General features: G+C 40.4%; 1 protein-coding gene across 2 annotated transcripts; it reads left to right on the top strand.

The window, feature by feature from the left end:
* Positions 1-46: 46 nt before the first annotated feature.
* On the top strand, positions 47-21,405 carry ndufaf7 (NADH:ubiquinone oxidoreductase complex assembly factor 7). 2 transcript variants are annotated; one of them, XM_068045313.1, is made up of 10 exons: positions 47-217; positions 699-874; positions 1,705-1,785; positions 2,536-2,646; positions 5,243-5,456; positions 6,354-6,412; positions 7,471-7,584; positions 8,759-8,902; positions 12,292-12,465; positions 20,952-21,405. In XM_068045313.1, the coding sequence occupies exons 1-10, from the start codon at positions 127-129 to the stop codon at positions 21,159-21,161; spliced, it is 1,374 nt and encodes a 457-aa protein (XP_067901414.1). In that variant the 5' UTR covers positions 47-126; the 3' UTR covers positions 21,162-21,405. The 2 variants fall into 2 exon arrangements, with proteins under 2 accessions (XP_067901414.1, XP_067901413.1); XM_068045312.1 differs by having other exon boundaries at positions 8,756-8,902.
* The last annotated feature ends 4,607 nt before the right edge of the window (positions 21,406-26,012 follow it).

Genomic DNA, 26,012 nt, shown 5'->3' with positions numbered 1-26,012 from the left:
GCAATCTTTACTTAGCGTATATGACCTAGCAAAGGTTGCAGGTCAAAGATTGCGGTAAGTTCAGCCTTGTTAACGAGCTGCAGGTAGCTCTCGGCTTTCTGTCTGCCATCGAGATTAGATGCGGGAATGATTAGACTGGACACGATGAGGTTCCTTCTGGGACTGAAGTACTTATGTAGAGGAATTTCCTCCAGTATTTCTAGAAAAGGCTTTCCAGGTATTTATTGTAGAGTAAGACGTCAGGGTGTAGCGTTGCCAACTGTCAGACAGTAGTAGTGACAGGTTGTCGTGAGTTACTTAATCCTGATTCGCATGTTACTTTTAAAATAAATAATGCCACGTGTCTAATTGCGTCAATCTTACTGATTGTAACTATCATTCTGAATATTTTTCGACTGTGGAAAGCTCTGGTTACATGTCAACTACAAATGAGGACAGTTGTTTCAATCCTTTGGAGTTAGGTTGAGCAGAAGTTGTCAATTCTCCCAGCCTTAAAATAAAATGATGCGTTTTCTAACACTTGAAATAAAACAGAATTGCTGATTTTCTAGATGATTCTTCCTTATAATTGCTCACATTGTCAGACTCGGATTTTAGAAATGTAAAGTTAATCTGTGGCATTGATTTAATTTATCACGAGTAAAATTTGCATTGTGTATATAACTGGAGTGCTGCTTCAATCTTGTTTTCTATTGCAGTATGTGAAAGATTATGTGCAGGTCAATGGATGAGGTCATGCTCCAGAATATCAGAAAGTACAAAAGAAAGTGACCAAGATACTCGAATGCTAAAGCACCTGATTTCAAAAATAAAGTCAACAGGCCCAATTTCAGTAGCAGAATATATGAGGGAAGTTTTAACTAATCCTGTCGCAGTATGTAATTCATCATTGATTATTAAAAATTACTACCTTTGGAATAGACTACTATTTTAATGCTTAATGGCTCAGTTGGTAGCACTCTCAGCTCTGAGTCAGTAGGTCGTGGGTTCTAGTTCCACTCCAGGCACAAAAATTAATGCTGACACTCCTGTGCAGGGAGTGCTGGACTGTCGGAGGTGCCAACTTTCAGATAAGACATTAAACCAAGGACTTGTCTGCCCTCGCAGGTGGATGTAAAAGATCCCATGGCTCTAATTCAAAGAAAAGCAGGGGAGTTATCCCTAGTCTCCTCACTATTCCTTCATTGTCGCTGGATCAAAAACCTGAAACTCCATCCCTTACAGCACTGTGGGTGTACCTGCATCAGATGGACTGCAGGGGTTCAAGAAGGCAGCTCTCCACACCTTCTCAAGGGCAATTAGGGACGGGCTCACCAGAGATGCCCATATCCCATGAAATTAATAATTTAAAAAAAAACCTCCATCAAACATCACAAAAGATTATATGGTCATTATCACATTGCTGTTTCTGGGATCCTGCTGTGCACAATTTGGCTGCTGCATTTCCAACATGACAACAGTGACTAAACTTTGAAAGTACCTCATTGGCTGTAAAGTGCTCGGAGATGTACTGAGCTCGTGAAAGGCACTATATAAATGCAAGTCTTTTTTTCTTTAGTTAGACCTATATTAGTCCAGTTACTGACCAGTTTTCCTCCTATAATTGGTATACTGCATGTTTCTTAAAACATAATTATGTAAATCAGCAAAGTGTGTGTTTTAATGGGCATTATTAATTGCAATTATTGGTGTAATCTGTTCCAGGGATATTATCAACACAGGGATGTTCTCGGAGCACAAGGAGACTTCATTACATCACCTGAGATTAGTCAGATCTTTGGAGAAGTAAGTCTATAAAATGCATTGTATAACTTATTCTGGTTCTGTTAGAACTGTGAAAAATCAAAACAGGAAAGCTATTTTCCCACTGTAACTTGTACAAAATGGATAGTGACCATTAGTAGAACTATTTCATTGTAAGAAAGCAGGATTTGGTTGGATAATTTTATATTGTAACCTGTCATGGAATGATCACCAGTTTATGTACTATTAGAATGGTTTGGTATGAATATTATGACCATCACAACTATATTACTGTGGAGTGGGTATTTTCCTCCTGCTTCCTTTTATATCTCTGGGTTAATGGAGGGCATCTGTGTTCACAAGAGGGTTGGTCAATACTACTGCTCAGTCAACCCAGCAGGAAATTTGTTAGAGCAGTGTGGGAATAGACCCATCCCTCAACTTAATCCATTGTCCTTCCACCATCCAAAGACAGCTTTTTCAAGGTAGATAATGTACTCACTCTAGAGGAAGCCAAAGTGTAAAAGTAGGTTAGGTGCTGATCTTTTAGCTAGAGTCCGATGTTCTGGTGGTGTAGGTGTGCTACCCTTTTAAAGTTTAAATAATATACTTTGAAGTGTTTACGTTGATATGGACATTGCATTTCTTCAGCTCTTTTCACTAGTAATAGGTAATGCTGTACTATTCAGTATATTAATTTACTGTAGCAACTAGAGATTTAGTAATTCCTGTATCTAGATTGCACTGGTTAAATTAAAGAGTTATCTAAAATATTTTTCTCCTCACCTCAAGCTACTTGGAGTGTGGTGCGTAAGTGAGTGGATAGCTGCTGGTAAACCAAAGACATTTCAACTGGTAGAACTTGGGCCTGGCAGGGGTACTTTAACAAGTGATGTTCTAAGGGTAAGTTGTCAACCATTGTCAACCATGAATGCACAAACTTAAATATCAAAGCATTAATTTGCTTAAGAATATTTCCATTTTTTATCTAGATGAAAAATAAATGTGTTTTCTTCTTTCTTTGGCCTCCTTGTCTCGACAGACAATGGGTAAGTGCCTGGAGGTGGTCAGTGGTTTGTGAAGCAGCGCCTGGAGTGGCTGTAAAGGCCAATTCTAGAGTGACAGACTCTTCCACAGGTGCTGCAGATAAAATTGTTTGTCGGGGCTGTTAGACAGTTGGTTCTCCCCTTGCGCTTCTGCCTTTTTTCCTGCCAACTGCTAAGTCTCTTCGACTCGCCACACTTTAGCCCCGCTTTTATGGCTGTCCGCCAGCTCTGGCGATCACTGGCAACTGACTCCCACGACTTGTGATCAATGTCACAGGACTTCATGTTGCGTTTGCAGACGTCTAAATGTGTTTTAATGTAGGGATTTTAATAATCATTTTCATTTGTATACAGTGTAGCTATACTGAAAATAATTAAATATATTTTAATGGTGGGTCTGGGTTAATAGCTTCTTTTATAGTACTTTACATAATGAATTTAAATATATTATAGAATATTGTATATTAGTGGGCCTTCAGAAATTTCTTTAACTCATCCAAAAGCCCGTGGTGTTATGACTAAGTGTTTGACAATTGTGAATATTCCTACACTAGTAAATACTCTATTAACTATTTTCCCCTATTTTTCTTGTATTAACAGTTTAATTTCAACATGCTTTGAAAAATGTAAACCATATACTTTCTAGTGGTTCACATTTATTGTTGAGAACAGAATCAAACATATCATCATTGTTGTGGAAATCACACTTCCAATATTTAATTTATTTGAAATCCTTATTATTTTAGTTAAATACAATTCTTCTGATATAAAGGATGCTTATAGGAAACATGGTCATTTTTTGCCATGGGGCTGGTGAAACCCTTCAATGTTGAAAAATGCACTAATGACAGGATTTAATATGTCACTATGTGTGCTTTAGGGTTGTTCAACAGATAGCAACATCATGTAAATCTAACTGACACTGCCCTTTTGTTACTATGTATGTATTAAAAAAGAAAGTGTTGATTTATCACTGCCGAGTTATACATTCTTGGTCCAGAATTATTAAGCATTGATGTCTCTTTGACCTACTTCAATACTTTGAGCAAACATTGCTACTTAATGGTGTTGTGTACTTCGCCTGAACTGTCTAGTCAGTTGCTTTAAATATTACCACCATTTCTCTAGGGATTCTCATTAACTGCAGGATATCCAAAAAGGAATGTTTACCAGCAAGGAATTTTTCAAAGCTGTCCAATTCATGGGATTGCCAGAGGCATGTGAAATCTCAAAAGAATCTTCATTGTTTTTATGCAGCACATTAGCTTTACTTCTGAGTCAGGGATTGGGAACAACAATAAAAATTGAAACAAAGAGGAAGAAAACAAAAAAGAAACAAACTTATGGCAGGGCAGTCACCAAATAAACACTTTTGGGTTCATTTTATTGTCTTACACTTGTTATGACCGAGGTGGGAGGAGTGCACTGTCTTTTCTAGTCCCACTTCTCCACATGTCACAACATATATTTTTAAAATGTTTACCCAGTTACCGATACAGTCAATCATACACTCTACTCTTTATCCCAGAATAAAATACACCAACCAGGTTTCTTTAATAAACAAATCAGTTTATGATAAAAACAAGATTTATCCAGTAACGAAGCAAAGCATTGACACACAGATTGAAATATGAAAATTCCTCTTAAATCTCCCACATGCAAGCTCACACACACACACACACTGAAAAGAATAGAAAAATCTCTCTGCAGAGCTCTGTTACCAAAAAAAAAGCCAACAAAAGAATACTTTGGCCAAATCCTTGCTAATTCTTGAAGAGAAAAAAAGATATGGAAAGAGGTCAGTTTTCTCTTTTGGTCTGGTGTCTCCAAGTGCATTTACAGGTCACTGGGATCTTTTCTGGAGCAGTTCTTTTCAGACAGCGCGAGAATTAATCTGGCAGGGTTTTCCCGGTTTCTCCGGAGAAATGTGGCATCGAGGGTTTCGATTATCGCATTGAATAGCAGGGTTTTTTTCAGCGACAGGAGGAAAGAGATGAGTTAGGTGCTTTTTCCCTTGGCAGGCTGATCTTCAACTATCTTCAAAACAGTTCACACCCCAAATGAACTGAAAACAATATCTAAACCCCAAACATAAAGTCAACTTCCTGACCTCCATAAACCTTGACATGTGGCTTCTCTGTAAACCTCTCCCCTTAGTCCAAGGTTTCTGTTGTTATTTATCTTAAGGCCTCTTAAGATCTCCAGTAAAGGTTGTTTTACGTACTCCTTGATTCTACCGGTAATTGTTTTCACAGTTAAGTATCCTTTTAATGACTCCAGCATTTCTTCAGATTTCCAAATGAATCCATTTCCACAATTTAAATATGAGTCCTTAAAAACATACTTTAAAAAAAAATCACTCTCATAACACACTACGATTCTAAGATGCACTTCCTATAGAAAACTTTTACCAATTAATCTGTATTTGTACTTCTATTTTTGTTGACAATTAGGTCTTCAACCAACTCCGATCTGTACTGAATGAATCTGAAACTTCAGTGCATCTGGTTGAAGTGAGCACAAAACTTGGTGAAGTTCAAGTGCAGCTTTTGACTGAAGGAGAGCAGCATTTACTACATGATCCCAGTGGTGCAATTTATAAAACAGGTACTACCAAAACAGGGCTTCCAATCTCCTGGTACAGGGATCTACAGGATGTACCTAAAGGTGAGACTATCCCATTATTAAGTAAAATATAAAAGAGAAACTAGAAGAACTTAGAACATAATAAAAAATAAAATTGAAATTCTAAATGTGAAGGCTCTGCCTAATACCAAAGTATGACAGAGGAAGAAAGGAAGATGAGTATTGCTGAAAAAAGAGCCATGTTGTTGAAACCTTTTATCTTGCATTCATCAGGACAGACACAAGAATGCCCAATTTCAAAGGGAGCAGCAATTTATACTGCATGTGAAAAGGGGTGCTGATTGGTTGGCAAGTTGACTGATTGGTCGAGGCATTGCCATGGAGAATGCACTACAGAACTATTGTCCCATGCTTTTGTTTGATTCAAAAAAGGGCGCAATGCCTGGACATGGTCCTTTTGCCTGCAGAGGACAGTTCCCTGCGTACCAATACATATAGCTTCTAACAAGTGTAAGTGAGCCACATGCAAGCCAGACTGATAATCTTAAATTGGTTGTTAGTGTAATTCTTAGCGCACTCGGGATTGTTCAGCAAGTGCTGTCCAATTGTGGAAGCTCATCTAATGTTATACATTGTGTTCTGAATTTTGAAAGTACGGGCTGGTTGAGTTCAGTCAGTAACCTGCCTATTGAATGGGCCTAAGGGTGCCACTTCCGGACCTGAAAAGTGCCCACTCTACCTCAAATTACCCTGGAAGTGTAAGGTATCTCAAAAATTTGAGCAACAGGTGAAGCAAGTCGTTTCACACTGCAGCACGAGTGGTATTTTCCCCTAACGGATGCTGCCATCAAGCCAGAAAGACGTTCTGCCTACCACAATTGCAATCAATTAAAAAAATTGTTGAAGTACATAAATATTTTTTCTGTCTTCTTAATGTGTACAAATGTGTCAATCTATCAATACTCACTTCTTTTACAGGTTTCAGCTTTTATCTTGCACATGAGTTTTTTGATGTACTTCCAATCCACAAGTTTCAGGTAAAAGCATCAGATCTTGTATCATACTGCTGACTATTGATCTATATCTGTTTCACAGGTTCAGTTCCTCATTTCATTCCTTTGATCTCCAAGTAGCTTCCTTCACCTCGAGGGGGAGGGGGTGGAAATGGACTGATTAGTTAGGGATGGTACATGTGATAGAACTCTTCCAATCACCCTCAGAACTTTAGTACTAGGAATTAGTTTTCCCTTCGTGACCAAGGGACGCTGAGGCCAAATAGAAAAAAATGAAAGATTTTTTTTTAACCAAGCCAAGAAAAATCTAACCAATGTTATTGTGAGACTCAAATATGTTTAGGTTTGCTGAAGTGTTTTTTTAACTGAAGTCCTCTACTCACACTACACCCAAAGATTACAAAATTTGGATCAAACCTGTTTGTGTAAATAAATGAACTCACGTATGAAACAAAAATAATATTGGTCTTGACTCCATCAGATATTATGCTGTTATAAAGGAAGCTGGCTACAAAGAAGCAAATTCTAAAATAGCAGTATAATTGCACTTTTGGCTGTCACCTCAGTCCTGTACTTGTGATACTGTAACTGCAAATCACTTGGGGTACAGCAATACCAGTGTATATACAATATGGTCACGGTTTCAAAGAGTCTGATGCAGTACTAACTACTACTGCAATTTCTAATTATTTCACTAAAATGTCAGTTTCATAGTTTGAATCCACGCTAACAGGCAAATTATTAGTTACAGCTGTAGTTAAGGAAATTACTCAAATTTTTCATGGATTTTTCAAGATTTCCCATTAACTTCGGGACTACAATGCAGTTCATCACAGCAATTATGCTACGTTTACTTGTAAAATATGAGGCAAGTAAACAACTAATGTTGTGCGTTCTGTAGTATTCACTTATGCTTTCATTAAAAAAAAAGACTGCTTTTCAAAGGATATATTGTATTTTGTTCAGTGAGGTAAAGACTGGTGAAATTGATTAACTATTAGCATGCAATAAAATATGAGTTCTGCATTTTTAAAATTTTAGCCATTATGAATTTGTAATTACTAAATGTCCATCACTTACAGAAAACCAAGCAGGGATGGCGTGAAATACTGATTGACATTGAACCAAAGTCACCAAAAAAACTTCGGTTTGTTCTAGCACCTCATGCCACTTTGGCTTCCAAAGCATTGATTCAGGTGAAATAAAAAAATGTTGCACCACTATATATAGTGTTTGTTCTAAGTTTGTTCAATTTTTAAGAATCGAAGGGGGTGAATTTCCTCAGAGCCCCTCCTGCGTAAACAGGATTTCAGCCAAACTTCAGTCAAAGTTACAGCAAAATGGAAGAATCCCAGCAGAAATTCATGGTGTAAACATCCAGTTTAAAAAAAAAATCCTTGAATGAGAAACTCATGTACAGTAGTTACTTCTTCATGTTTATTGTACAAAGCAGTGGGAGGAACAGAAAATCTAGTTATTTCTGTGTTGGATTTGCTTTTTCTGTCATACCTTATTGTAACCTATCACTGAAATGGGCAAACACACCATGCCATGAAGGGTGATGTTCATGGTTCTCCCTTAGAATTCCACTGTCTGCTCTTCAGATTTGGATGGGTTAGTGGGTAGAGTAGCTAAGCAAAGGCAAGAACGAACCTTTGGAGAGAATGAACCTATGTTGCATCTGGACGGCCCAACTAACCTCCAGTCATAGCATTTTGAGCATTCCCAACTTTGTTGCAAAATAGTGAACGGCACTGAAAAGTTATTTGTTTGGGTTGGGGAGGGGGCGGTTGCTTAAGTGGATGACTATGAAATTAGAATATATAAGTAACTAATTAAACTATCTGAGAGCTGCAGTTAGAATATAGAATACTCTGGAATAAGTTTTTCCTTTACATAGTTCTGTAATTGCTCTAATCCATTAAAGGCTATTTGTATAACCTCAGATACCAATGTTAAAAGATAGAAGAGCTACAATGAAACCTCTCTATCACAAAAATGTAGAGACTGGGATGCTAGGGTTAGTGAATGGACATTTTTTGGAGGTTTAGAGAAGCTAACATACAAGTTCACCACAGTGTCTGACAAGACAAATGTGAAGAAAAAGGTTACTTCAGTACATAAGACAATACACGTTACAGGGTCTCTTCCCATTTTCCACATCACTGTGTTGGGAAACCTATTGTACGAGTTTGGTCTACTGTAACTAATCAGGATTATTGATGCCTGTTCAGAAAAGATTAAAATAACAGTTTGCTTTATTGAGTTTTTTTTTGTGTTTTGGAAGCTGAATATGCCTGTTCTACTCAGTATTTCCTACATTTCTTCTTTGGCCCTGTAGTAGAAGTCTTTATTTTTCTTTCCAAGCAGAGAGATGATGAAAGAGACCATTTAGAGATCTGCCCTGAGGCTGGTGTCATCATCCAGAGTCTAGCCAGTCGAATCACTGAAGACGGGGGAGCAGCGCTAATAGTTGACTATGGCCATAATGGAACAAAAACTGACACATTTAGAGTAAGTTCAATGAAGCATATTCTTAACAAGCCTTTAGAATCGTAGGTTTCCCATCACACTGTAATCATCGCCCAGATATCTGCCACAGCCTGGCAATTTCTTTTCTTTACTAATCTGGATTGTATTATTGTTAGATGTGAATCTTGTATGCTATGAGTTTCATATTTTGACATTGTTTGCTATAGCATTGAAATAAAAATGGAGAATGCGATTATTTTTTTGTGCTTAATACTACTGATCTGGTTGAGTATTTTAATTTTTTTTTGTCTGAGGAGAGGCAGTGATAATAGTTAAAAGATTTTTTAAAGATTGTTGTATGTAAATTCATGCTATGAATGCTACAATTTATAATAGATGCCAACACAAGATCAGCATAGTATTCTGTTAATATCTTAGTGACTGAACCTCAAATCATTCAGTTTTTTAACCAGTGCAGGTGTTATTTGCCCACAGATGATAAATTTCAAAAATATGTTACTGCAAGGGTACTTGAATGACTCAATCTAAGCCAAGCCCAAAGTTGTCAATTGGATCAGTTAATATTGATTAATAAATATTACTATAAGCCTTAGTCATTAATAGTTGATCAGAGAAAAAGATAAACTGAAAGACTTGCAATTATAAACACCTTTTGTGTCTTCAGGACTTCCCAAAGTGCTTTACAGCCAATGAAGTACTTCTTGAAGTTAATGTTACTGTTGTAGTGTAGAAAACACAGCAGCCAATTTGTGCACAGCAAACTCCCGCAAACAGTAATGTAATGATGACCAGATAATTTTTTTAATTTAATAATGATGGTTGAGGGATAAATATTGGACACCAGGGAGAAATCCCTTGCTCTTCTTCAAATAGTGCCTCAGGATCTGGTCCACCTGAGGGGACAGTCAGAGTCTCAGTTTAACATCTCATCTGAAAGACAGCACCTCCGACACCACAGCACTTCTTCACTACTGCATTGGAGTGTCAGTCTAGATTGTTATGTAGTACAGAGACTTAATGAGCCAGATATTTACAGGAATGTGGTGAGAGTGCAGTTGCGGGGAGGGGTGGAAGCGCAACAGCTGACCAGATTGACAGACTGGCTGACTACTGGGTGAGAGACAGTGGAAGGGCGTGGGGGACTATCAGCCAATTGCCGGGCAGGCCGGAAATTGGGGGTTGGTAGGGGGAGGGGGCCGCCAATTTTGGCAGCAAGGAGTGGCCACAATTGGGAGAAGAGAGGCTAAAGATTTGCTTGAGGTACCAGAAGGAATGTTCTAAAAAGCACGTGTCTTCTGAAGGCAGCTGTCCCCTCTCCTTTTAGCTACTGGGTTTCCCCAGCCATGGGAAACTCCTAGCCAGCAGCTGTTAAATTTAAATCGGGCTCCCAATTGTACTGAGTTTAATATTATAATAGTGTCCTGACTCCTCAAGACACGCATGGAACACTACACTCTGCAGTAGAAATGGCTGCAGGTGTGTGCATCGCACGTTTATGATGAGTTTCCTGATTTATAATTCCCCTGCGTCCCCGCCACCCAGTCGTGGAGAGATTATTATTATTGACCTCAATGTGAATGGTTGGTGATGTGATTTGAATACTTTTTAAATGAAAAATATATAATCTATACTTATGTAAAATATCATTAAGTTAGACTCTTTTATATCTAGTTATTGACTTGTCCCATTTAGTAAATAAAATAATTTTCAAAATGTGACACTCCCTCAGGCTAGCTACAATCTTTTCAACAGACATTTCACTGATGAGTGAAATGGTCCATAGCAGTAGGTTTTTTTTATTAAAATAAATTTGACCTACTTTTGCTGCCAAGGAGATTCCAAACTAAGACTGAAAAGACAGCAATTATATATTGACCTCCAAGGGGATTATTCCTCATTATTTTCCAAAATTATTAAAATGTTTGAATTTTCAATAATTAAAACCACAATGGCTAGTAACAATTATTTTCAAGTTTTCCAAGTTTATATAGTAGAAACCAGTTACTGTGTGATTGTAAAGGGTTTCTTGGCATTTGGATACTGAGTTGACGGTATGAATTTTCTTGAATCGGGAGTCCTAATTTCAAGTTTTGAAGTTCCATGCTGACCTTTTGAGTATTTACTGGAGACATCAACATGATGTAATGTGACACCAGTGGTTTTCTACACAATTTCCTATACACTGTTGCTGATCTAATGCCACCTTGCATTTGAAAGTGTTAGGAGTGAAGGTTTCTTGGGATGTATTGAAGGCTGTACATAAATACAAGTCGTTGTTTGAAGATGTAGCTCATTTTGATTTAAACTGTTGTTTGAAGTAATTATATATGTAAATGGTTGGGGGGACACAATCTTTGGGAGTTGATGTTGATCTTAAGTTGTTTAAGTGCCTCTCATATTGGGCATGGGCTTTGAAAAATGCAGGTAGGAATTATGTGTTTTATTATCTATAACTACTCGAGATATTATCAGAGTAATTTAAAAAAAACTTCAGTAGATGTAACAGATGTTTCTGCGACATTCTGTCATAACATTTGAATCCTATCACAAGTTACATTGTGTTTTTATTTTAATGTTGCAGTTTCGCTCTGATATATTTGCAAAATCACAACCCCCCTTTTAAAAATCTAACCCTTATTAATAGGTAATTAATAATATGACTTCCTTTTTCTGCTTAGTTTTTGAAATAATGGTCCCAGATAATTGCATCGGTGTTCTATTTAATGGACATAGTTGAAATGAGGCAAGTACATCAAGTCATTGATGTATCAACTTGCAGTATTCCCTCTTAGTTGCACAATTAGCAGAAACAGATCACCCAGAAATCTCAGTAAAACACAAAGGCAGTCATCATACTGTCAGCTTTAGATATTCAATCATAGAATATTACAAGCTATTAGGCCAATCAAATATGCAGACAAACTACTTATCATCCCATTTTTAAAAATAATTTAACATTTTGTACACTCAGCTGTTTGCAGGAGTGTGAAAGGATTTAAAGTGAGGACAAGAAGATTGTTTTCAGCTCATTGTTTCAGAAAGGCATGCTGATAATATGACTTTCTTTAAAAGATTAATTCAGTCCTAATGAACTGAATTTTATTTCAAACTTTTATCCTTAAAGGAGTTTATATTGCCATTTTATTTGTGGTAATTTGCAAATTGATGAATTATAAATGACCCGAAATAAACCAGTATATTTTTGCACTGGCTGCTTCTATAGATATCATTCAAGTACTGACCAATAAAAGCCCATGTTTTACTTTCAGCCTGGTTAGAAGATAACCATTGACTGCTTTCTGTGTCAATACTTCTCTGTTCTAAAGAGCAACATTTATGCACCAAAGTTTCTGAATGTATTTACCATCTTTCTTAATGTTTCTATGCTTAATAGCTATTATTTTGTAAAGGGTTTTCGTGGGCATCAGCTACATGATGTGCTCACAGCACCTGGAACTGCAGACTTGACAGCAGATGTTGATTTCAGCTACCTTCGGCAAATGACGGAGGGTAAAGTGACCTCCTTAGGACCAATTCCACAGCATCAGTTTCTGAAGAACATGGGCATTGATGTGAGACTTCAGGTAGGATGTTGTCAACAGTTCTGTTTCTCTCTCTTTTTATGCTGTGGCTGAGATTATTTCTGTCTGTTTGTGTCTTTGATCTGGATAAGTTTTTCTTTCTTTCATGGGATGTGGGCATCACTGGCAAGGCTGGCATTTGTTGCCCATCACTAATTGTCCTTGACAACTAAGTGGCTTGCTTGGCCATTTCGGAGGAGAGTCATTCACATTGCTGATAGAGGTTTACAAAGTTATGAGCGGCATGGACAGAGTGGATAGTCAGAAGCTTTTTCCCAGGGTGGAAGAGTCAGTTACTAGGGGACATAGGTTTAAGGTGCGAGGGGCAAAGTTTAGAGGGGATGTGCGAGGCAAGTTTTTTTACACAGAGGGTGGTGAGTGCCTGGAACTTGCTGCCAGGGGAGGTGGTGGAAGCAGATACGATAGCGACGTTTAAGAGACATCTTGACAAATACATGAATAGGAAGGGAATAGAGGGATATGGGCCCCGGAAGTGCGGGTGGTGTTAGTTTAGGCAGGCATCAAGATCGGCGCAGGCTTGGAGTGCCGAATGGCCTGTTCCTGTGCTGCACTGTTCTTTGTTCTTTGCTGTGGGTCTGGCGTCACATGTAGGCCAGAACAGGTAAGGACGGCAGATTTCATTCCCTAAAAGACATTAGTAAACCAAATGGGTTTTTACAACAATCAATTATAGTAATGATGCCATGAAACTGAGACTAGCTTTCAATTCCAGACTTTTACTAATTAACTGAATTTAAATTCCACCATCTGCTGTGGTGGGATTTGAACCCGTGTCCCTTTGGGAATTGACCTAGGCCTATGGATTACTAGCCCAGTGACATTACGACGACACCACCGTCTCCCCTAGTTATCTTCTCTTGACCTTTTCCTAAGCTGTCACGGATGCTTGGCAAGTTCCGAGATTGTTGAATTTTCAAGCTGAGCTTCCTGGAACACAAGAGGATCCAGAGTATCCTCAAATGCATCAGATTTCATCCAGTAGGACAGTATTTCTGTTCCTCTATGTGAAAAACGTTTTGTCAATGAAAGCACTGATTTGTTTGGGGAGCTGATGGGGTCTTCAGAGGTTTGCGACAAGTTAGTGGAACTCAGAAAGACCACTTTCCTAGTTCTTTCTCCCAAGTCATTATTTGCTGTTATTTCTTCGCTCAATTGTTTACCGCTCCACAATTTCACTGTGGAAAGCCAGAATTAGAAAATGTACTATTCGGTTGCCAAATTTTTTCTCTTGTTACATATTAGGATTATTCTTCTTTGGCCTCCTTGTCTCGAGAGACAATGGGTAAGCGCCTGGAGGTGGTCAGTGGTGTGTGGAGCAGCGCCTGGAGTGGCTATAAAGGCCAATTCTAGAGTGACAGGCTCTTCCACAGGTGCTGCAGATAAAATTGGTTGTCGGGGCTGTTACACAGTTGGCTCTCCCCTTGCGCTTCTGTCTTTTTTCCTGCCAACTGCTAAGTCTCGTCGACTTGCCACACTTTAGCCCCACCTTTATGGCTGACTGCCAGCTCTGGCAAACGCTGGCAACTGACTCCCACGATTTGTGATCAATGTCACAGGACGTCATGTCGTGTTTGCAGACGTCTTTAAAGCGGAGACATGGACGGCTGATGGGTCTGATATCAGTGACGAGCTCGCTGTACAATGTGTCTTTGGGGATCCTGCCATCTTCCATGCGGCTCACATGGCCAAGCCATCTCAAGCGGCGCTGACTCAGTAGTGTGTATAAGCTGGGGATGTTGGCCGTCTCGAGGACTTCTGTGTTGGAGATACGGTCCTGCCACCTGATGCCAAGTATTCTCCGGAGGCAGCGAAAATGGAATGAATTGAGACGTCGCTCTTGGCTGACATACGTTGTCCAGGCCTCGCTGCCGTAGAGCAAGGTACTGAGGACACAGGCTTGATACAGAACACAAAAGTCCGAGTGTGTCAGTGCGCCATTTTCCCACACTCTCTTGGCCAGTCTGGACATAGCAGTGGAAGCCTTTCCCATGCGCTTGTTGATTTCTGCATCTAGAGACAGGTTACTGGTGATAGTTGAGCCTAGGTAGGTGAACTCTTGAACCACATCCAGAGCGTGGTCGCCAATATTGATGGATGGAGCATTTCTGACGTCCTGTCCCATGATGTTCCTTTTCTTGAGGCTGATGGTTAGGCCAAATTCGTTGCAGGCAGCCGCAAACCTGTCGATGAGACTCTGCAGACACTCTTCAGTGTGAGATGTTAAAGCAGCATCATCAGCAAAGAGGAGTTCCCTGATGAGGACTTTCCGTACTTTGGACTTTGCTCTTAGACGGGCAAGGTTGAACAACTTGCCCCCTGATCTTGTGTGGAGGAAAATTCCTTCTTCTGAAGACTTGAACGCATGTGAGAGCAGCAGGGAGAAGAAAATCCCAAAAAGTGTGGGTGCAAGAACACAGCCCTGTTTCACGCCACTCAGGATAGGAAAGGGGTCTGTTGAGGTGCCGATATGTTGAATTGTGCCTTTCATATTGTCATGGAATGAGGTGATGATACTTAGTAGCTTTGGTGGACATCCAATCTTTTCTAGTAGTCTGAAGAGACCACGTCTGCTGACGAGGTCAAAGGCTTTTGTGAGATCAATGAAAGCAATGTAGAGGGGCAACTGTTGTTCGCGGCATTTCTCCTGTATCTGACGAAGGGAGAACAGCATGTCAATGGTCGATCTCTCTGCTCGAAAGCCACACTGTGCCTCAGGGTAGGCGCGCTCGGCCAGCTTCTGGAGCCTGTTTAAAGCAACTTGAGCAAAGACTTTCCCCACTATGCTGAGCAGGGAGATTCCATGGTAGTTGTTGCAGTCACCGCGATCACCTTTGTTTTTGTAGAGGGTGATGATATTGGCATCGCGCATGTCCTGAGGTACTGCTCCCTCGTCCCAGCACAGGCATAGCAGTTCATGTAGTGCTGAGAGTATAGCAGGCTTGGCACTCTTGATTATTTCAGGGGTATTGCTGTCCTTCCCAGGTGCTTTTCCGCTGGCTAGAGAATCAGTGGCATCACTGGGTTCCGATTTTGTTGGCTGTATGTCCAGCTCATCCATGACTGGTAGAGGCTGGGCTGCATTGAGGGCAGTCTCAGTGACAACATTCTCCCTGGAGTACAGTTCTAGGTAGTGCTCAACCCAGCGGTCCATTTGCTTGCGTTGCTCAGTGATTATGTCGCCTGATTTAGATTTGAGGGGGGCGATCTTCTTGATGGTTGGCCCAAAAGCTCTCTTCATGCCATCATACATTCCTCTAATGTTTCCGGTGTCTGAGGCCAGCTGAATATGACTGCATAGGTGTTGCCAGTAGTCATTTGCATAGCGCCTGGCTGTTCTTTGTGCAGTGCTTCTGGCTGCTTTAAGTGCTACGGATGTTAACTCGCTGGGGGCTTTCTTGTAGTTCAACAGTGCAATGCGCTTAGCGGCTATGACAGGTTCCAGCTCTTCAGTATGAGATTGAAACCAGTCTGCAATTCTCTTCGCACATTTTCCGTAGGTGGTCAAAGCTGACTCATAGATGGCATCTCTGATGTGGGCCCACTTGGCCTCAGCATCCCCTGTGGGAGTGTTTTGAAGGGCTGTTACAAGTGAATTTAGAAATGCTAAATAGATACAATACTTTGTGTCATCAAGCTGATGCTGTTCTACAACTATCAATGTTACTGTACAAGCTTTGTTTTTCCATAACACAGAATTGTGTAGGTATATAAAGGACTAAGATATTATGTAAGGATGGTTTAGATGTCCATTCACTAATGATGTGATCTTTATTTTTCATCTATATGTAGTTTTTGTTCCCTATTCCAATACCTAACTCAGATTAATTTCTATTAGTGTAGTGGGAGCCTGATTTTATAAAGGCAGATCAATGCCAATGTGTTGACTGTAATCTGTATATAATGTTTAAAGTGTTCAACTAGATAGCACTAGCAAATCGCCCCGCAAGGATCTCAGTCCTGGCTTTATTTAGGTACAACCCGTCCGGGCTGTACAGGTCCCGTCTTTCCCAAAGCTGGTCCCGATATCTCAAGAATCTAATGCTCTCCCTCCTTCCAGCTACGCATTCATCTGCTTTATCCTCCTATTTTTATACTCACCTATGCCTGGTAATGGGAGTAATCCGGAGATTACTCGCAATCATAATGGTGACTAAGTTTCGAAATTGTTGATTAGCTGTGAAGCATTGTGGGATGTTCTGAGGAGATGAAAGATTGGCGAGTTACGGGCACAGATTGATGTGGAAATATGATGTTGTGGCTATAACAAAGACCTGGCTCAAAGAAGGGCAGGACTGGGTGTTAAATATTCCTGGATACAAGTTGTTCAGGCAAGATAGGGAAAGAAGAAAAGGGGGAGCAGTGGCAGTATTGATTAAGGAAAGCAATACAGTGCTGGAGAGAGGGGATATCCCAGAGGGGTCAAGGACAAAATCTATTTGGCTAGAGCTAAGGAACAAAAAAAGGGGAAATTACATTGCTTGGTGTAGTCTGTAGGCCACCAACTGGTGGAAGGAAACTACAGAGAAGTGGAAGAATTCTAGAGTAGTTGTAATGGGGAACTTTAATTATCTGAATATAGATTGGGATAAGAGTTCCTAGAGTGTGTTCAGGAAAATTTTCTATCGCAGTATGTTTCCAGTCCAATGAGAGGGGAGGCCCTGCTGGATCTGGTTCTTGGGAATGAGGTGGGCCAAGTGGATCAGATATCAGTAGGAGAACATTTAGGGGACAGTGATCATTGTATCATAAGGTTTAGGTTGGCTATGGAAAAGGACAAAGAACAAATAACTGGTGGAAAGCCATCTTTAGTGGGATAAGAATGGATCTGGAACAAATAAATTGGAATCAAAGATTGGCAGAAAAAACAGTAGCTAAACGTTGGGCTACCTTCAAAGATGAGATAGTTCAGGTACAGTCAAGGTATATTCCCTTGAATGGGAAAGGTCTGACAAACAAATCCAGAGTTCCCTCGATGACAAAAGAGATAATGATTAAGATGAAGAAAAAGTGTGCTTATGACAGATGTCAGGTAGATAATACAATGGAGAACCAGGCTGAATATAGAAGCTTCAGAGGGTAAATGAAAAAGCAAATAAGAGAAAAAAGAGGGAGTATGAAAAGAGACTGGCAGCTAAGAAAAAAGCGAATCCCAAAGTCTTCTATAGACATCTAAATAGTAAAAAGGTGGTAAAAGGAGTAGGGCCAATTAGGGACTAAAAAGGGGATTTACACATGGAGATAGGGGAAATCGCTGAGGTATTAAATGAATACTTTTGCATCTGTCTTTACCAAGGAAAAAGATGCTACCCAGGCCACGGTGAAAGGGGGCGGTAATGAATATACTAGAAGAATTTAAAATTGGTAAGGAGGAGGTATTAGATAGGCTGTCTATACCTCAAGTTGATAAAGCACTGGCACTGGATGAGATGCATCCAAGGATACTGAGGGAAGTGAGTGTGGAAATTGCTGAGGCACTGGCCATAATTTTCCAGTCTTTCTTAGACTCAGGGGTGGTGCCAGAGGACTAGAGAATTGCAAATGTTGCACCTTGTTCAAAAAAAGGTGTAAAGATAAGCCCAGCAACTACAGGCCAGTCAGTTTAACTTTGGTAGTGGGGAAACCTCAAAACAATAATCTGGGACAAAATTAATAGTCACATGGACAAATGCAGGTTAATTAAGGAAAGCCAGCACGGATTTGTTAAGGGCAAATTGTGTTTAACTAACTTGCTGGAGTCTTTTGAAGAGGTAACAGAGAGGGTTGATGAGGGCAATGCTATTGATGTGATGTACATGGACTTCCAAAAGGCATTGGACACAGTGTTGCACAACAGACTTCTGAGCAAATTATAGCTCATGGAATAAAAGGGACAGTAGCAACATGGATACAAAATTGGCTGAGTTACATGAAACAGAGTAGTGATTAATAGATGTTTACTGGGCTGGAGGAAGGTTTGTAGTAGAGTTCCCCAGGGATCAGTGTTAGGTCCCTTGCTCTTCCTGATATATATTAATGACCCAGACCTTGGTGTACAGGGCACAGATGATACGAAACATTGTGAACTGTGAGGAGGATAGTGTGGAACTTCAAAGGACATAGACAGGTTGGTGGAATAATGGGGGGGCGGGGGGGGGGGGGGTGGTGGGTCAGGCGAAGGTGACTAGTGGTTGATGAAGCTCAATACGGAGAAATGTGAAGTGATTCATTTTGAAAGGAAGAACATGGAGAGACAATATAAAATAAAGGGTACAAATCTAAAGGGGCTGAAGGAGATGAGGGACCTAGGGGTATATGTGCATGAGTCATTGACAGTGGCAGGACAGGTTGAGAGAGCGATTAATAAAGCATACGGGATCCTGGGCTTTATTAATAGGGGCATTGAGTACAAAAGCAAGGAGACATTAGTTCGGCCTCAGCTGGAGTATTGCGTCCAGTTCTGGGCACCGCACTTTAGGAAAGATGTGAAGGCATTGGACAGAGTGCAGAAGAGATTCACTGGAATGGTTCCAGGGATGAGGAACTTCAGTTATGAAGATAGGGTGGAGAAGTTGGGACTGTATTGCATGAAGAGAAGGCTGAGAGGTGATATGATCGAGGTATTCAAAGTCACGAAAGGTCTGCACAGAGTAAATAGGGAGGAACTGTTAGGAACATACGTAGTAGGAGTAGGACACTCGGCGTTTCGAGCTTGCTCTGCCATTTATTTTTGTACTAAATCTTAGAATTCTGTGTGTTTTAAAAAAAAACAGAAAAAAGGATTTTCAGTGGACATGGACACCTGCAAAAAACTGAAATTTTTGGATGTTGACTTTGTATACAAGAATAGGAAAAGCAAGCAGTTTCAAGGAAGCCAACCATGGGTTTTTGACCTCCTCAGAGCAACAATTGGAATGACGGGGGACACACTGTCTGTCTGGTTATGTGATCGGTTCAGGAAGGTTTACTTCTTTTGGATCCTTGCTGCTGAGTCCTAAGCAGACGTGTTGCTACACCCCTGCTGAAAGACCTATGTGACGCCTGCTGTAGCCAAATTGCCTTGAACGCCTACCCATCACAGACTGTTCATCAACCTCGCCTGGAGAGATTTTGAGTGGCATCTGACTATTTGACTCTGGGACACCTCACCCAACTGAAGAATTTCCTACCAGAATGTGACAAACTGATTTATTTTATAAGTGGGACTGAATTAACAGTGCATTTCTCCCGCTTTGTTTGTAACAGTAAACATGGTAGCAGTCAAAATGTCCCATTCCCGGGCTTGCATTCTTTTACACATGGTTGATACGCGGTGAAGTATTGAAGGAATGCTGTATTGATGGCAGTGGCATCGTTTGAATATGACACTCAAACCACTCAAACTCAGGCCTGTTCAGGTGCATGTTTAAGATCCCATGGTAACATTCAAAGTAGTGTGAAAAATTTTACCAGTGTCCTAGCCAATTTTCTGTCCTCAACCACCAAAACAAATTAACTGGTCATTCACTTGCTGGGCAGAGATTAGAGTGAAAATTGGCTGCCTCGTTTGCAGACATAATGCCTACCCCATTTCAGAGTAATTCTTTTCGGACATTTTTGACAGGAGTAAGATGTAAATGTAACTCTTGCCTACTTTCTAGAGGGGACGGAACTCTAGTAAAATCAGCCGACAGCCTGAAGTATTTTGCTTAGATGGGTCCAATGGTTATTTGAAGATTGATTTGTACTATTTTATTATTAAATGTGGCTAGTTGCTAGCATCGTGTCAGCTCCTCGTTCTTATACTGGACTTGATGCAACATGAATGCTTGCCACTCCGCAGGACCCTGGCCAGACTGTACGTAGGATGTGATGATTTGCATTTCGGTGTTATGCTACCATTTGGGTATTAGATTCACACTGGTGTCTGTGTAAATTAACACCAAATTGATGGCATTGCAGTTACAAGTCTGCCACTACGCAATCTAACAATGATCTGATGAGTAATGCACATGCAGTGAATGTTAGCAGAATACTGCCTGATCTTCAAAAGAACCTATGACTAGATTTACTTTGTTAGGAAGACTTGAGCTTTGGCCCAAAACCACTATCTGTAGCTGCTAGCACAAAACCCAAGCACTTTGACTCAAAGTCTATGTACTCCTACTTTTGTCATTTGTATCCCATGTGCCAGCTCTCAACTCCTAATGTTGCAGGCAAGTCTGAATCTTTTACCTTAGCTGGAGCTGTGGTAACAACATCAGGAGTCGAGAGCAGCACAGATGATCAGGGACCCTGCCATATGATTTATAAGATGTGTGGAGTAGTTTAGTAGTGTAGAAAACACCACAGTTACTTGTATTGTTAGCCAACATATGCTGGGTATATTCAATTATCTCTACGTTTTTACACATATTTGTAGTTTTGTACTCAGCCTAGGAAATTTAAATCAACAACTACGTCGTTTGGTAGCTGACTTTTTCTTTCCTCCTTCTGTTCTCTTCTCATTCCAGGCACTGCTGAGAAACGCATCTGGCCCAGCCACATGCAAAGACCTAATCGATGCTTATGACATAATAATGAACCCTGAGAAAATGGGGAAACGATTCAAGTTTTTTGCCTTGTTGCCTCATAAAAGATTAATTTCAAGACAAGACACGAAGACCAAAAAATATGATCGAACAGCACCACCTGTTGCAGGATTCAGTGAACTGCAGTTGTAAAGGAGGACAGAAGATCACTGGTTCGAAATGATTGCCGTTGGCGTACTGCACCTCAGTGAAATGAAGCTGCAGTACCATGTTGAGGCATCCGATCATTGATGTAACATCACAAACTGATAATGGTACATGTGTCCATGTAGAGCATATCTTAGCACAAGCAGGGAAATGAAAGGGATGCCAATTTACTTCAGATTATGTAAATTCAAGGCTCGTGAATACATAAATGAAATGGTGATCCAATCAATGATGGTGCTGTTTTTGTTTTAGTAGTAGAAATTGTGGCTATTGTTCAAGCAAACTTGTTAAATTGCTGCTTTGCATCCTGGAGATAGTACGCACTGCAGCCACAATATCCAAACATGGAAGGAGTGGACATTGAGTCCAGAGCCAGCCTGCCAATCAAGCAAACTGCTCTGACTGAATGATATGAAGCTATAAGAGCGCCATGGTGGCTGCATCCATTCAGGGAACAAATGGTGAGTATTCTATCCCACTGTTCACTTGAGCCATGTAGATGGCTGTCACTCTAATGTCACAGAGTACCTTGCTTTGTGTAGCAACATTGTTGATACAGCTGGTAGAGGTAAACTTCTGGTCAGGTCATTCCCAGGATGTTGATGGTAGGGCACTTTGCAATGATGTTCCTCCAATCTTCACTGGCAGCTAGTTGAGCCTTTTTGTGTTGAGATGGTCATGGCTACCCTTTGTCAGCTCAAGTCTTTACTGAAAGAAAGGATAGCAGAGAGGAGGTGAATCTTGAAGTGGTCGAGAGCGAGATGAGCAATGTTGTGAATAAAAGGAACATGTTAACTAAGTTAGTTAAGCTAAAGACACTGTTGTAACAGATAAACATGACAATTTGCACACAGTAAGGTCGCACTGACAACTATGAGATAAATGACCTGTTAATGTGCTTTTAGAAGTGTTGATCGAGGAATAAGTTTTGGCTAGTACACTGGGAAATCTCCCCCACTTTTTAGTGCCATGAACATATAAATAGGGCCTCTCATTAACATATCATCCAAAAGACAGCACTTCCTGACAGTGCAATGGTCCATTACATTGGCCTAGATTAGCTGCTGAAATCCCTGGCATTAAATCACAACCTTCTGGCTCAGAAGCAAAGTGCTACCACTGGGCCAGGCTGATAATTTGTTGGAAAATTCTCCTCTGTGGGGTAGAGTTCCAGCAAGGCAGGTCTTCCACCTGACTCATTTTGCTGGATCATACAAATTTACAAAACACAGAAAAAGATAAACTGATTCACCAGCCTGACAGGCATTCATGGTGTTTAGAGCATCATGATTGGATATTTTCTAAACCGCAGGAGCCATGCAATCTCCATGGGGAGGCAAAAAGAAAAAAAATCTGGAAAACAATAGGCAAAAAATATTGAAAGATTCCTCTCTCTCTTTAGGTGGGCTAAGCAGGTTCAGCAGGCCACACTGAACTGAAGAAGAGTCACTGACCTGAAACGTTAACTCTGCTTCTCTCTCCACAGCTGCTGCCAGACCTGCTGAGTATTTCCAGCATTTCTTGTTTTTATTTCAGATTTCCAGCATCTGCAGTATTTTGCTTTTATATTAAATGAGGCCATATGGGTTGAATTGAAGAACAAAAAAGGGGCAAGCACACTGCTTGCTGTATACCATTGACCCCCAAACAGTCCAAGGGAGATAAAAGAGCAAGTTTCTGAGAAGTGGAAAAGCAATAGGGCAGTAATAGTAGACAAATTCAACTACCCTAATATTAACTAGGATAGAATCAGTATAATGGCATGGAAGGTGCAGAATTCTTAAAATGCATTCAGCCGGTACATATCAAGCCCAAGGGAAGGAGCTGTTCTGGACTTAGTTTTAGGAAATGAAGCTGGATAGTGAAAGGGTGTCAGTCAGTGGGAGAGCATTTCAGTGGTAATGATCATTATTCAATTAGATTTAGTATAGTTATAGAAAAGGGCAAGCTAGACCAGGAGCAAGAGTTCTGAACTGGGGAAAGGCCTATTTCCTCAGCTGAGATGTGATTCCACTACTGGATAGAGCTACTTAGAGGTAAATCAGTGGCAGAGCAGTGGGGAGTATTCAAGGAGGAAATAGTGAGGGTTCTCAAAAAAGAGTGGGACTCCCAAATCTACAGTCCCCTGGATATCAAGGAGCATACATGGTAGGATCAGGAAAAAAAGTAAAAGTAACCTTATGTCAGATACTGAGAGCTCAGCACTGCAGAAAGCCTAGTGGAGTATAAAAAGTGCAGGGGTGAAACTAAAAAGAAAATTAGGAAAACAAAGGGAGGGCATGGAAAAATATTGGCAAGTAAAATCAGTGAAGCCCCAAAGATTTTTTATAAATACATAAAGAGCAAGAGGATAACTAAGGAAACAGTATGGCCAATTAGAAACTAAAAAGGTAACCTATGTGTAGAGATGGAATACATGGGCATAGGTTCTTGATGAATACTGTATGTCCGAATTCACAAAAGAGGGGGAAATCATGCAGACATTATATATGAGGAGGAATGTGAAATATTGGGATAAACACAGTGAGAGGAAATAATAAGGGGTCTAGCATTTTTGAAAGTATTGCCAGGCCTGGATGAAATGCATCCCAAGCTGCTAAGAGAAGCAAGGGAGAAACTAACAGAGGCATTAGCCATCATTTTCCAATCCTCTCTGGCTACAGGTGTGGTGCTGGAGGATGGGAAGACTGCTAATATTGTACCATTGTTTAAAAAGGGATAGACTGAATAATTTCAGACAGTCAGCCTATCCTTGGTGGTGGGCAAAAGGAATATACAAATAGTAAGATACTGAGAATTGTTGATAACAGAGGGACCTTGGTAGTCATGTCCACAGATTTCTGAATACAATGGGACAGGTAGTTAAGATGGTATATGGGATACTTTCCTTTGTTTACTAAGGCATAGAATACAAGAGCAGGGAAGTTAGTGCTGGAACTGTATAAAATACTAGTTAGACTACAGTTCTGGTCCCCACATTATAGGAAGGATATGATCGAATTAGAGCGGGTAAAGAGGAGATAGGAGGATGTTGCCAGGAATGGAGAATTTTAGCTATGAGGAAAGATGGATAAGCTGGGGTTGTTTTCTTTGGAATGGAGGAGGCTGAGAGGAGATTTAATTGAAGTGTATAAAATTAGAAGAGGCCTAGATATAGTGGATAGGAAGAACCTATTTCCATTAGCAGAGGTCAATAACCGGGGGCATAAATTTAAAATAAATCGGTAGAAAGATTAGAGAGGCATTGAGATGTTTTTTCCACTCAGAGAGGATGGAGGGTTTGGAACTCATTTCCTGAAAGGGTGGTAGAGGCCGAAAGCCTCATCACATTTAAAAAACACTTGGGCATACACCTTATGTGCCATAACCACAAAGCAATGGCCTGAGAGCTGGAAAGTGGGATTAGGCTGAATAGCTTTTTTTCAGTTGATACAGACATGATGGGCCAAATGGCCTCCTTCTGTGCCAAAATTTTCTATATTTTATATTGCCTTTAGGTGGTAGCCAGTATGTTGACCTGTTGAAATATATTAAGTATATGAAATAAAGCTCTTAGATTTTAGAATTTTCTTAATGACGAAGAGAATATTCTTTTCCGTTTTTCACTCATCAAGCATTCAGAGTCAGGCATAGCAAAGGATAAAAGTTCTTGTCGCAATATCTTCATGTCCAAGCAAGAAGTGTACCCCAAATGCATTAATCTTTGTGGTTCTCTGGGCGACGCTGTCTAATTGATGCCAAAATATGAACAGATTTGTGCTGGAGTAAGCATTCTCAAACTTGTTTTGTGCGTTTCCACACCATTCAATCCTCAACTCGAGTTAGATGTTTATTTAATTCCCAAGGAGAAAATGCATTTCTGAAGGGAAAAATAGTTGTGTCATCCTGGAGGGCAAGCACAAACTTCTGGTCCTTCCTCAATAAACTTAAATTCCTCTCCCAAAACTTATCTGAAACACAAAATTCTTCTTGTAAGGCTGAAATCATTGATGGAGCTGACTGCCACCTTCTCTTACTGCCATCCTTCAAACTGCTCCCAGACTCCAAACCATTCTAGCCCTGAAATCCGACCTTCTAGCATCTCTCTCTCTGCCCTCTCCAAGCTCACTTAGTCAAGGAGTTCTATTTCCTTCTCCCACGATGCCCTTTCTAAGCAACTCCTGATCATGCAACTCTCCTTTCTGAGCTTATGCTAGCTGACATCAATAGTTTTGTTTCCTCATGCACCTTCTCTCCCTATGAAAACCACCTTTTTCATAAAACCTACTCCTGAACTATTCGTCCATCTCCCTTCCCTTCTAAGGTCTTTGTGCCCATGATGTCTTCTACCTCTGTACCCTTGTTCCCATAACATGCTCCAGTTTGGCTTCCACCTATCAGCTAACAACCTTGGCTAATGATGTATTGTTTGTGAATGGGACCGTAATGCATTATCGCTGCTCAACCTTTCTGCAGAATTCAACAAAATGCATTTCTGGCAATGGCTCCTCTTCCCTCTCCAATACATCAGCTCCATAGTTCCCAAAGAATCTATCCTTGGCATCCCTTTTTTTTTCTTCAGATGGTGCCCCTCAATGACATTAGCTGCAGCTTTCATATCATACATTGTACCCAGCTGTACCTCTCTTCCATACTTCTTAACCGCTTCCATGCTGCCAGTCTGCTTATCCGACATCAAGGCCAAGATGAATCAACTTCATGCAGCTCAACATCTGGAAGACCAAAGGCATCTTCAGGCTGTGCATAAATACCACTTCACTGCCTCTAATTACTTCCATCTCTGGCTAACCCTCAGCGTGAGCTCGACTTTTCGCAATCTTGGTATACGGTTTCACT

This window comes from Heterodontus francisci, chromosome 13, assembly GCF_036365525.1.
Source record: "Heterodontus francisci isolate sHetFra1 chromosome 13, sHetFra1.hap1, whole genome shotgun sequence".
NCBI classification, from domain to species: Eukaryota; Metazoa; Chordata; class Chondrichthyes; order Heterodontiformes; family Heterodontidae; genus Heterodontus; species Heterodontus francisci.
This window is presented reverse-complemented; position numbering and strand designations above follow the sequence as displayed.

Coding starts and splice junctions, on each gene's coding strand:
- ndufaf7 (XM_068045312.1), top strand. CDS start 127: ATGATTAGACTGGACACGATGAGGTTCCTTCTGGGACTGAAGTACTTA. Junction 218..698: donor TTCTAGAAAAGGCTTTCCAG/GTATTTATTGTA, acceptor TTTCTATTGCAG/TATGTGAAAGATTATGTGCA. Junction 1,786..2,535: donor TTAGTCAGATCTTTGGAGAA/GTAAGTCTATAA, acceptor CCTCACCTCAAG/CTACTTGGAGTGTGGTGCGT.